The sequence below is a fragment of the Orbicella faveolata genome, unplaced genomic scaffold (assembly GCF_042242905.1).
Source record: "Orbicella faveolata isolate gen_17 unplaced genomic scaffold, um_ofav_v1 contig_25, whole genome shotgun sequence".
Lineage (NCBI taxonomy): Eukaryota > Metazoa > Cnidaria > Anthozoa > Scleractinia > Merulinidae > Orbicella > Orbicella faveolata.
The window spans coordinates 24,186,853-24,200,000 of record NW_028301553.1 but is presented as its reverse complement, the minus strand read 5'-3'; the positions used below and the strand labels follow the sequence as shown (position 1 = coordinate 24,200,000).

Below are 13,148 nucleotides of genomic sequence, written 5' to 3'. Positions count from 1 at the left end.
ATGAACTACTTTGTTTTTCATGTTGACATCGTGTTCTTGTTAATTTTGACGTTATTGTACCTTTGATAAAGTCGCTTTACTAAATTTAAGGACATGTTAAAGACACATTGCCAAGGAAATAAATTGCATGTTACTCAAAAACGCGAAGCTAAAGTGCTTCAAAATATAATTTTTTTTTTTATCAAAATCGCGGAATTCTAAGTGTCGCGAAATATGTGCACCTCAAAATCGCGAATGAAACGTGCCGTGTTATAATGTAATGAGACATTATTTTTCCTAGTCAAGAGATTATCAAAGTAAGAGAGTGAATCCTCCATATAGGCCTTATATTCAAGGTAATCCCTCTTAAGTTATTTTGAAACATTGTACCCAGTTCTTCCGCGGATATTACTCGCGCGTTGCGTAGATGTTTTCGTAGAGGATTTGTTTGTGTCGTCTCGTTTCGTTTCGAAGCAAAGGAAAACCTCCAACGCTGTGGGAATGTCTTCTTTGATATTGTGATTACAAGAAAGGGAGTTTGAGCTCTCGGTATGTTTTAGTACATTTCGAAACTTTAATAGGAGTTAAATTAAGGGACGGATGTCCCCTGCACAAAGAATAACAACTGAATGAACGGCAGAGAAATGTTGAGACAAACGAGTGCAAAGCAAACAAACGCCTAAATACAAGCTAGGTAACCGAACAAACAGGTGGTCGAAAGTGCAGGCAGACGCTCGCTGCCAAAGTAGCAAAAAGCAGTTTAAGCAGCAACGGCAACAACGTCAAGGACAACATCAATTGAAAAACGACTTGAGATTCAACTAACGAATCTCGCGAGAATTTAGATTAATTCAGTTTGTCCGTACTTTCAGAAATATCCCAAACATATGTAAGACAGCGTCAAGATTCGAAAAAAACGAAATTAAAAATTGGCCGTCGTATAGTTCACGTTCTTTCGAATATGCAGAATGTGGCTATTTCACGTTGTTGTTTTGCATGTGACCTTTTGTAAACAACGGCAAAGAAATGAACAAAGAATTATAACGCACCCTTACACAGCCATCGTACTCGTTGCGGTTGCCGTCAAAGTTTGCGTTAATAGTCCATTTTCGATATATTACAATTCTAACTTGGCTGCGAGGCTTCGGGGAATAAAACAAAAGAAATCACATCCAGGTCGAGTGATGAATAATTAATTTCTTTTGTTTTTTTCTCCCAAGCCTCGGAGCCATGTTAGAATTTTAATATATCGAAAATGGCCCATTAAACTCCCTAAAACCCAATAAATGGGCAAATAATGAACAGCCAAACGAGCACAAAACAAACGAAAACCCGCCCAAACAAAAAGACGGCTGAGAACGCAGAAAACATCTCCGCTATGAAACGACATCAAAACGTATGAAATGAAGTTCCCGCCATCTCAGTTAGTTTCGAGAAAGTAGCTTCGGCTGTCCACGCATCGCCCAGTAACATCCTCGGAGGAACTGGGTACCATGTCTAAAAATAACTTAAGAGGGATTACCCTAGTTAGAGGACCTATATGGGGGATTCACTCTCTTACCTTGATAATCTCCTGTCCTAGTTCATTGATCAGAAACCATGTGGAAGCATCTGCGTTATTGCCTATTAATTTAAAGCACAGTCACTTTTCATTTTGCCGAAATATACCAGAAAACGTACGATTAGGTATTGACCATACTGGGACGCCATATCATGCCAGTGACTTGACATCGCAGATGACCGTTCCTAAATTTGCGGTATGTCAATCAGAACCCACATTAACTGCCCTAATATCATGCGTTACCGTACCCAAATTTGCAATTAGCCAATCAGAAGTCGTGTCTACTGTCCTGATATTTATACCTAATCGTAACTTATCGCTATTTTTCGGCGGCATATCAGCAGGCGAGTTTGGACGAGCCATGGTTCGTATTTTGGCGAGACGTATAGTCGAACCAAATTACCCATAGCGAGACTAAACAACGAGTACACTTTTTCTGGTACTCTTAGACGAGTTTGGCCGAGCTGTTCTTTTTAGTAAAAACAAACAAAAAAATTGCATACGAGCTAAGTGACCCATCAGGCCGGAGCTTATCCCGGTTTCTGTAGCATGAAGCGCATAGGAGTATTTCTACTTCCTCCTGGATGGGATGCTAGTCCATCGCAGGGTTACCCCAGCATTACGTTAGCAGGTACCCGTTTATACACCTGGGTGGAGAGAGGCTCTGTGAGAGTAAAGTGTCTTGCCCAAGAACACAACACAATAGGCCCTTTGCAGGATCCGGTCACATGGTACGGAATTAATTACGCTGGGACGCAAGTTACGCAGTGGGACTTTCAAAACAAAGGAACTCGTACCAGTGCAGCCCGACTTTCCTTTGTTTTGGAAGTCCCACTGCGTAACTTGCGTCCCAGCGTAATTAATTCCGTACCATGTGACCGGATCCTGCAAAGGGCCTATTTCGCCGGCCTGGGCTCGAACCCGAACCGCTCGATCCGGAAACGAACGCACTAACCATGAGGTCACCGCGCCTCCCAAAAGTACACTAGTACACTTCCATAAAATAGTTATTTTTAGGACGACAATAACACTTTCTTTTACATCTAGCACTACCTGAAACATTTTAAACATTCTTGAATTTTAAAATTGACGACCTTAGTTTGCTGAGAATTAACGTCTTTAGAATATATTGCCATGCAGACAAGTTTTGAGACGATCAAGGAAGTACAAAATAAATGAGTAATCGATGAGGGAACACATTAAGAAACCAACGACTAAACTGAAGAAAAGTATAGCTATAGAGCTGATTACAATACACCTTGTCTGTTTTGCCGTGGAAAGTCGACCTAGAAGGAGGTTTTTTTTAGGTATCTAGGTATACTCTACGTTCTATTTAGAACACTACATTTCCAAGGGCAGCTATCAGCAACATGGTCCTGAGCTCATCAATTTTGCGTGCAGTGGCGCACTCGTAAAAAAGGTCTGATGTAAAAATGGCAAGATTTTTATACCTTGCCCATGACAAACATCTTACAAGGGTCCCCTAAAAATCCCCTTCGTGAAAAGTCAAGCAGTAATGTAATTCTAATGGAGCTGCCATACTTGCATTGTAATTTCCTCCTTTTAGTCAAACTAAATTTGTGCGCTTACAAGAACATTTTCTCTTGATTCCTAATTCCTGTGGTGACTTGTAAATACGTACGAAACAAAGAAGTGGGCTTGATTTTTGCTATGACTTTGAACTGTTCGCACTTGTCCCTTTCTTGTTTTCCTGGACCCTGAGCTTTTTACTACCAAAAACTACTCTTTCGTTCGTAAATCTTATTGAAATCCGCAAAGGCGAATTAACCCATGTAATTATTACAAAACTTAAGCAATTTAAGAGAAAAGAAGCAGCTTTTGTCCTCAGTACCTCATAACGCGGAGTCTACATCTATGATCTAATTGTCAAATAGATAACTATGAGTGAACTAATCAATGCAATACACTGACTGTATACTAAAAATTCTTAGTTGGGTTAAAGGTGAAGTTTTATCCTTCAAGTAAAAGGAAATATGTCCCAAAAGTATTGTTCGAAACTTTCGTCACGGTTTGTAGCGCTAAAAACTAAACTGAGCGTGATTTGTACTTACACTGCACTGAAATCGTCACTGTACTGACAACTGAGGGACTGCCGAGTTGGACAATAATAAACTCATAATCCTTACTGTCGACTGTTTTGTTCGCTCCAAGAATCGTAATCGACGTTCGTCTAGCTGTTACATTTACTTGTACTCGACCAATGTAGTCGTTGTCCAAGAAAACTGGTGTCTGGCCTACCGTGTCCACCTCTAAAATCAGGATTGTGGGAGAAGAAGTAATCTCTATAAATTCAATACGTCTGAACGATCCACCTCCAAGATCGTAGCTCCATTCAAGAGAGATGTTGTTGCCTTCCAGAACGGTGAATGGATATGGAGGTTCTACTGTAAATACAGCTGCAGATTGCAATTCTACGAAGCAAAACAAAACAAAATGGAAGAAAAGAAACAACAAAAATAGTTAGACTCATGATCATCCCGCGACCCTCGATCCCGACACTGACTTGCTTTTCGCACCAGTAGGAATTCTCGCGCACTTCAGTAGCAGATCCTCGTATTGACCTTAAGGTTGTTTTCTAAATCTGCAAAGCACAGCTCACCAGGCAGTATGATTAACTCGATACGAGTCGTATAGTTCTGGGATAGCTCTAACACGACTAAGAGAGAAAGATACTGACTCGTTTATCAATGATTATGAAGCTTTTAAAGCCTCATAATCACTGATCTTCATTGCCTGACTGCATTTGCCGCAAAACACTGAGGGAACGCATCATTAAAATTTTTCTCTGCGCGATGAATCAATTTTACCAGCAAATTAGCAGCATGGGCAGTTATAATAAAGATTTGCACGCCCAGTAACAATAGAAAAATTAGCAAAAACAGAGAGTGCGAAGCGCTCCAGCCTTACAACTTGGCCGCCAGTCTTACTCAACGTGTAAACACTCCGTCCACACCATCTTTTTTGTACGTAAAAATTATTCATTAAATAGACTGCAAAACAGTCGTTTTCGGACGTTTTCAGAAGGCGCGATCCTCGCGTGTGAAGCGCGCGTGCCTCACACGCCCGTAGGGCGTGTGAGACGAGAAAACGACTGTCGGCTTTTCAGACAACGAATTCGCTCTGAGCGGGGGTCCTATAATGTCGCTGAGGTGACAGAAATTCCTTGACAGCTCCACCCACATCTTCCAGCGGTTATCAATCACACGCGACCTTCAGCGCAAAAGCGTCTAGACGAAACCTAAGTTTTGGTGGACGTCTCGTTGCCGACTGTGTGCAAAATTTACCTGAAAAAGTGAAACCTTGTAGCGGTCCACTCGTGAAAATTTTCATTTTACTTTCGGTATGTACAGCTAGCTCGCTAAATACATTGGCATTATTTCTTCGTTTGTCGGGGTTTTCAACGGCCATTCGCATGCATGAATGACCACGAGAGCAAGCAAATCTACACGCAAACAAATTATTTCTGCACGTATTTTTCCTGTTTTTCTCAGACTGAACAATACTTACAAAATTATAAGGTTTATAGGACGTTTAAGTCTTGTTCAGTCCGTAGCCCCAAGAAAAATACGTGCAGAAATAATTTGTTTGCGTGTATATTTGCTTGTTCTCGGGGTCATTCATGCATGCGAATGGCCGTTGAGAAACCCGACCTGCCCGTCGTCAGTAATAAATTTGAAGGAATATTGCCAAAGTATTTAGTGAGCTAACCATTCATACTGAAAGTAAAATGATAATATTTACGAGTGGATCGCTGCTAAATCGCTCGCAAACGCATCCAACTCGACGTCGTCCGTTTTCCCGCGAGAATTACTGTCTTAACTGTGAAACTAATACGGCGTCTATATCTTTTTGATGAAGTGTGAGTGACATTTGATGATAGGTTGCGTCAGAATTAAACCAATCGGAATTTCCCGTTGCTGGAAGAACGGGAAATTCTGAACGAATTTAACATATGCAAGGCGGACAGTCGTATTTTTTAGCGTCTCTCCCCATTCTCCCTCGCCGTTTTTACACTCGCTCCAGACCTTTCGTTCGAATATTGACCGTCGCTCGCGATCGCAAAAAATACGACTGTTTTGCAGTCTATTCAATAAATTAAAGGTATATTCGTTTTGTTATATTCATCACTTATTTTATTAAGATTGTAGGAGAAGGAGGAGCACCGTAAATAGGATTCAGGGAACACACACAGGAATCTCTGATGACGAACTGAGAGCTGATTCTTTCGGCATTACTATCATTATATCTGTCGACCGATCGTTTCCGCTGCATCCCCCGCGAAGGGCACAAAAAAGGTTCGACTTGATCATATTGGCACTAGTAGCCATAGACAGAGAACTATCTGTTGATCGAAAAAAAGAGGCTTTATACTGGGTTGTACAGCGAGAGGAGATCAAAACCTAACTTTAAACTGGGAATGCCATATTGAAAATGTCTGTAAAAATATTGCTTTGACCATTGGTACAATTAAACAAATTCGGCATCAAATCCTATTTAATATTTTGTTCAGCCTCACTTTCATCATTGTAATGTGGTGTGGGGAAACTGTAACAAGGACCTTGCTGAAAAGCTCCAAAGGTTTCAAAATCGCCCAGCTCGGATCTTATTGTCTGCGAGCTATGTCAGTAATTTGGATGATATGTTGTGAACATTAGGGTGGCGTAAACTCTTTTATCAAAGATTAGACAAGAAATCTATAATGATTGTACGACACCCGAACTATCTACGATCAGGATTTTTTTATCGCGACAATGCGACTGCCTATAGAGACCCTGTTAGGGGTAAATTCCGACAAGCGACACGGCCTTGAAACGGCGACATGAGAGGTATGAATTGGCGACGAACGACAGACTACTCCAGCGAAATAGGGAAAGTGACACCAATGGGAAGATAGACCGACAACGAATTTCGGAACTGACTATGCAGTGATTGTTTTAAGCGTCTGAGTCGAAGTGAAGATGCATTTCCAGAGTTTTAAGTGTGTTTTCCTCTCTCACGCGCGATGTCGACGGGTCGTGAAACCCAGGCTTTCTTATATATGCTAAAATGTCAACGTCGAATAAATCGAGCCTTTCATTGCTGAATATTTTTTCTCACTCTCAGCTGAGTGAGTAGTGCCCTAAAGCGCCTAAAAACACTCAAGGAAAAAGGAAAGAGATCTTCAAAAGTCGGCTTCATATTTTTATTAGTGGGCCACCAGTAAAAGAATATGAAGCTGTATTATCAACTAGGAAAAGAGAGAACCGGGGAAAGCTGCCAGGGTCTTCTCGTCTTCAGTAGAAGGTACCAGGGTTACGCCAAATTCAAAGGAAGATTATAGATAGGAGAGCTTATCTGATTGAGGCCGTTGACATTTTGAGTTGAAGAACGGTTATTTAACATAAGCATAGTCATAGGTTCGATTGTACTTTAGGTACAAATACTGACTGGAAAAAGGCTGAAAATAGCAATTCAAAACGTCTAAATTTCAAAATTTCCCGGGGGAAGCATGCCCCCACATCCCCTAGGAGGTTAGCAACTTCAGCGCTCGAAAGCATGCCCAAGCCCTTAGAATGGATGCCCCCAATATGCCCCCAGCATGCCCCCAGCCCCTTAGAAAATCTTGAAAAGTTGAAGTAGCCAAGAAATCTGTTCCTACATTCTGAGTCGAAATGTGATGCTTTAAAAATAACCATAAAGTAACCATTAAACCCACCGACCGCGGAGAAATGCTGGCTCTGCATAAGAATTCCTACTGCTGAAAAGTGTTCGAAGCAAGTGAAAAGCATTCAAGGAGTAAATTATATCCGAAGAGATACTTAATTATAATTTTATATGTACTTGACTAAAACAGCAAGGAACCTTCAATGCGTGAGAAAGAATAGTTTCAGCGTGAGAGCGCAAGATTGAATTCGTTTGCGCGAGCCTCATGCTCACTCAGTGCGTGAGACTTGAGAGCTCTGTGTCGGTTTTGTTGTTGTTGTTGTTGTTGTTTTGTTTTGTTTTAATTTTATAAACAAAGGTATTACGATGTGTTACAGCTTTGTTTTAATCGAACAAGGTCAAATTTCCCGACACAATTCCTCTGAGACGAAATTCCGACAAGCAACATAGGAATCTTGCGAAATGCCGACATGGCTGGTGAGGAATTTCAGACAGGAGACATGGGTACCCCCCCCCCCCCTAACGGGGTCTCCCTATAGTTTAAGGAATACTGAAAACAAATTATTTCTTCCGCAACCTCGCACTGATATATTATCTGAAGATAAGTTTTTAGTGGAGCTCAGTTGTGGACCAGCTTACCTACAGAACTAAGATAAGAAACTTCATTAACCGAGTTCGAGACTATAAAACTAAGTCGCCACAGTTTTAAAGGTGACGTTCACTCCAAAAAGCCTTTTTTGTGTGTGTTCACCTATAACAAGTAAACATTCAGCTTTTCCACTCACCGAAGTTTCAGCCTCTGAAGTACCCGCTATCCTGAAGAAATGCGTCTCGAAAGAAGCGACTTCGGACGCCGTCATTTTGAAACTGTCTCGGCAACCAGGCCGTGTTTATGTGACGTCATTCCGTTCGACTCGAAATTGGCGGGAAGGAGAAAAACCTTCATCTGACTTGGCATCCTTCACAAGGTCAGCAAAATCTATTTTTTTTTCCAGGAGATTATCCACTTCACTATCTCCAATGCTATCATTTCGGAGTTTGGAGCCTGTTTGGCTCAAAATAATATCGCTCAAAATGAGCCATACCCCAGAGTGGTAGTCTGAAAACTGTTCAAAATGGCGGCAACCATGTTCGAAATTTGGGCTTCTTTGGAGACGAATCTCATGACGAAAACCTGCACTTTAGCGGCTGAGACTTCGGTAAATGGCTAAACTTAGGGCAAAGGTTTTCAAAAAATATACGTTTCTTTGAGTGACCTTCTCCTTTAAATAAATTCTTTCTACCCGTCCTCCATGAAAAGCATTTTTAGGCCTGGTTCATACGTCACACTTCTGACGTGTCGAATTGAATTCAAAAAAATGCGGCAGAAATGCGACTGTGGCCCATCAGGCCGGAGCTTATCCCGGTTTCTGTAGCATGAAGCGACTAGGAGTATTTCTACTTCCCCCTGGATGGGATGCTAGTCCATCGCAGGGTTACCCCCAGCATTAAGTTCGCCGGTACCCATTTATACACCTGGGTGGAGAGAGGCACTGTGAGAGTAACGTGTCTTGCCCAAGAACACAACACAGTGTCCCCGGCCAGGGCTCGAACCCGGACCGCTCGATCCGGAGACGAGTGCACTAACCATGAGTCCACCGCGCCTCCCTGGGCGGCGTTAAAACATGTTTTATTTGTGATTGACTACAAAGATGGAGAATCAAAACAAACGTCATTAGGATCCTAACACGCCACAATAAGTTGAGCAACGGTTAAACGAAATAGCCTAACCTTGTTTCTAAAAATGTCAACGAAAAATTCGCTTCTCCGAATTAATTGTAATGAAAATGTAGGCAAACAAAGTCAAAATTACTTAGTGAAATTGTAGATAAGTAAACAAAGTCAAAATACTCAGGTTTAAGTAAACATCTCAGCTTTGCGAATGGCAAAGGCTCGAAATAGAGTTTGGATTGTTCAGAATAATCTTCACTTTCCGAAACTTAAACAAAAGGAACTTGTACTAAACTCGACGGAAATTGTACAGCTAAATTGAAACTGTACACGTCATCTTATATACGTACATAGAGATTTCGTTGATGATGGCTCAATAGGAATTAGATAGGACTAGCGCGCGCTATGTTATAATAATAAGTATAATTTCAGAGCTGAACAAAGAGTTTCCAGCAATCTGATTGGTCGAGTGATTCCTTATATGACGCTATATTCACCGCCCCAGGCGGTGAATATAACATTTTCGAGGTCTGGTTGATAAACTCGCCACCTTTGCCATCTCGGCAAGTAAACATGGCGGACAGTTGCTGAATAAAATTTTTATATATTCGAACGACATCACTCCAAGTCCAGGATATTTGGAAGGATAGAGAATTTTCCAAATGACTGCTGTCTCCCTTGGACCAAAAATCCTTTTAATAACTCGTATTCAAGGAATTTAAGAATCGCAAACGCAGTGGTTACGTTGAAAACTGCGCGTTTTGCGAAAAAAATTTCAAGGATAAACAAAGTAGCCTCCGTCTGGCGCGAAAATCTGCTCAGATATTTGTCCTTGGACATTATCTGTTCCTCGAAGCTCGCAGTTTTCCTCGAGCTACGTTGTTGGAAAGCTGTTCGCTTCTCGGAACAGATAACGTCCGTGGTCAAATATCTGAGCATATTTTCGCGCCAAATGGAGGCTATTAGTGAATAAAGATGGTGAATTTTCATGTTGATCAGTTCACTTTTCACGTGGAGGTTATTGTCCATCTAGCGATAAATTGAAAAACAAGGTAATTAACTACAAGAAAACGAACCACATATGGCTGAAATCAAAAAATAACTACATAATGTCACTCATTTTCTACTGAATCGACTTCGTTTTGCGAAGTTCAAATCTTAGTTCAAATCTAGCGGACGTCATTGAGTCAAAAGCACGCGCTTTCAAACCAAAGGCAAATAACTTCTCAAAATATATTTATATTTCAGCCGCAACGTCTCATCAGCACACACCAACCCTTAGAGGAAAAGAGTTTGGGATGCAAGAGAAGCTTTCCATTTTATATAACCGTATCAGTTGTTTGACCGTTGTGCGTCCTTGGGCAATTCCCATGCTCCAAAAATCTACAATAGAGTATTAGAAGGAAATGCTATTTCGTGGCGAGTGCAATATAGTTCTCAATACGAATCATTCAAGCACACGCTTAATTACCACACTGAAACAGAAAGGAATCGTCAGCTTTTACAATTTTCTTTAATACAATTTTGACTGGCTGTGTATTTCCTTGGATCTGGTTGTCAGACCATTCCGGGCCGGAAAAACAGTGATGTAATGTTTTTATTCATAGCATGTGCTATTGTGAACTTGCAATTTACTATTCCAGCAAACATGCTTTATTACTCGGGCTTCCGTAGGAAAGCCCGAGTATTAAAATGCAAGCGTTTTGGTCGCCAAAAGAGCTGGGGGAGGGAAGGGTGGATGAGGTCATGGTCCCGGCGTTCCATGCGTAGACCATGGAAACTGGGGACGAAAAACGCGACATTACTCGCTCTTCGTGACAGAACGCGGTGTTTTGTGAAGAGAGTTTTGATGAGAATCGCACCTTATACGTTCATCTCGCATACAAAGATGTCGATCGTTTTCGGAAAGGGTCGGTCAACGAATTATTTTGCTTGAAAGCCAGCTAGGTAAGCAAAGGTCAAGCTCGAAACGTTTTCGTGAGAAAACATCTGAGCCGATCGCGGTATGAGTTCAAACTACAAAAACACTGACAAAAAATAGGCACTCAATGACTGCAAGTGGCTACTGCTGTTATTATTTAGAACATTGCAGTAAAACAAATCATACTGCAATAAAACGAGCTAAATACGAAAACGTTTTTGGACTGGTAGCTCATTAAAAACATGCGACTTGTTTCTTGAACCGCGCGAAATATGTCGATCTCCAAGTTTGTAAAGATAAGACTTTCGGTAACTTGAATTAAATATCTTACCTCCAAGTTAGTTGGTTTTCTAGCAGGGTGCAGGAAAAAATATAGTTTGTGATTTTGGAGGCAAATTGTGCGGGAAAATTGAAATTTCTATTGTGTGGGAAATTGTGCGGGATTATTGACGAAACAATGTTCTTGCCAAATCCTAAGGAAAATCTGCATTGACGATAGTTTAGCCAAATTTATTTCACTAGTAGTTCAAATATATTTAACAGTCTTGGCAATCGCCAATTCTTCTAGAAAACTGTTTCTGACTGCTTAAAAAAAAAATCAGCGTTACATGAACTAGACGAGTATGAAACCAAATTAAATAGCAAAACAGAATGCCGCATCTCCCCTTATAAATGAGTTCCTTTTTAAAAATACTCCTGCCTTGATTCGATAAAAATATGTAGGTTAAATATTTCTTCATAAACTGCGTTAAGGGTCGCAAATTCGCGGAAGTTATCTGCAAAAAACACAATTTGAAAGTTTATACAAATTAAGTGCAATGCAATTTGCGCTTTGTCCTAGGACTGTTGTTTTGGCGAAGGAGTTTATCTATTCGCTTTCCAAAGGAGATAAGACTCTTGAAAAGGGTTTAAGATCGCAACACGGCAAAGATGTTCAGCTGTAAAATTCACTCGGATCGCCACCACCAGTAAACGAACTTCGCATAATTTTTGCTAGCATGTACAATGTAATTGCCATAAGTTGTAAACAAGACCTGGAAAATTCTTTGCAACAAGTTCTCCATAAATGCGTAGACAGCTGGGCTTGATTCTTGAACCAAATGGTTTAAACTTACAACTTGCGATTGCAGTTAGGAGGATACTCAACGAAGCAAATTGAATAGTAAATATCTAAGTGGAGCTCTTACGCTAAAATATCCTGGTTCTTTAATTTGTTTTTATTGTGTCTAATACGCGTTTTCGTAAAGCACGATTTGATATTGCGGGGCAAAGCCCGAGTAGACGCTCTAAAAGCGTTAGTTTAATTTAAATTAGGGTAGCTCTTAATTCCTGCTGCAAAAGCATCTTATTGAATAGATCGTTTTCACGTGACGTCATCATTTTCTAAAGAGCCACCAAAGTTTTTATCCCCATCAGGCATAAGAGGGATTAAATTTATATATTTTTATAATGTTACAGCTCAATAGTGTGCTTCGTTTGGAAACCAGCGTATTTTGAATTTCAGCGGCGGTGCGTGACATAAAGCTACGATCGCATCTGTCAAAAATATATATATCAATCTCATGATTTTTTAGCTTTTCTAGAAGTTAATTCATTAGGAAAAGTGCTTATGTAAATGTTTGTTTGTTCAGTACAAATAATCAGTCGCCTAGATGGCCAAAGTATGTTCCAGATGTTCACACTATTTTCCGGCCGCCATATTGGTGCACCACAGAGGTGCACCAACATGTCGTTTCCATACTGGGCTCTGTAATAATTCTGCGAAACATTTCGACGAATATCTGCAGTCTGGGAAAACGCACAGACCTACAACTTAAAGAAGCGTCCTCTTTATTTATTTCCTATAATATCACTGCTTCTTGACCTTATCCACTGGATAGTTTTCGATTTATGTTTTATTCCTTGATAGTGGAAACGATCTAAAAGGGCCCTGATAAACTACATGTATACTATAAATATTTAAAGAAATAGCATTGTTGAAAGCTTTATCACAAAATTACACGCAAGAAAAATGGGGAATTATTATCTTCCAACGACTGAAAGTATTCCAGAAATCTGTAAAATTAAATCGCCTTCTTGAAGAATAGCTGCGAATTATCATCTGCTCTAATATTTCTGCGATGCATGTTGAACGCCCACTGCCAGTAGAAGTGCCTCAAAGCTAATTGCAGCGGTTGACTGGAGCACTCAACAAACGCAATGATTAAATCGATGCTTAAAATCCTTGTTTAAATTACACATGAAAATCTACATAGAAGAATGAAATTTCTCTCCAGACTTCGATAATGATTTTCAATGTCGGGGGTTTGAAAA

General features: G+C 40.5%; 1 protein-coding gene across 1 annotated transcript in view; it reads right to left on the bottom strand.

The window, feature by feature from the left end:
• Nucleotides 1-13,148, bottom strand: part of LOC110053034 (hemicentin-1-like) — a 53,667-nt gene that overhangs the window by 39,859 nt on the left and 660 nt on the right. The window contains exon 2 of the mRNA XM_089294252.1: nucleotides 3,613-3,972. Within this exon, the coding sequence (XP_089150378.1) occupies nucleotides 3,613-3,972 (360 nt within the window). The remainder of the gene's footprint in view (nucleotides 1-3,612; nucleotides 3,973-13,148) is intronic.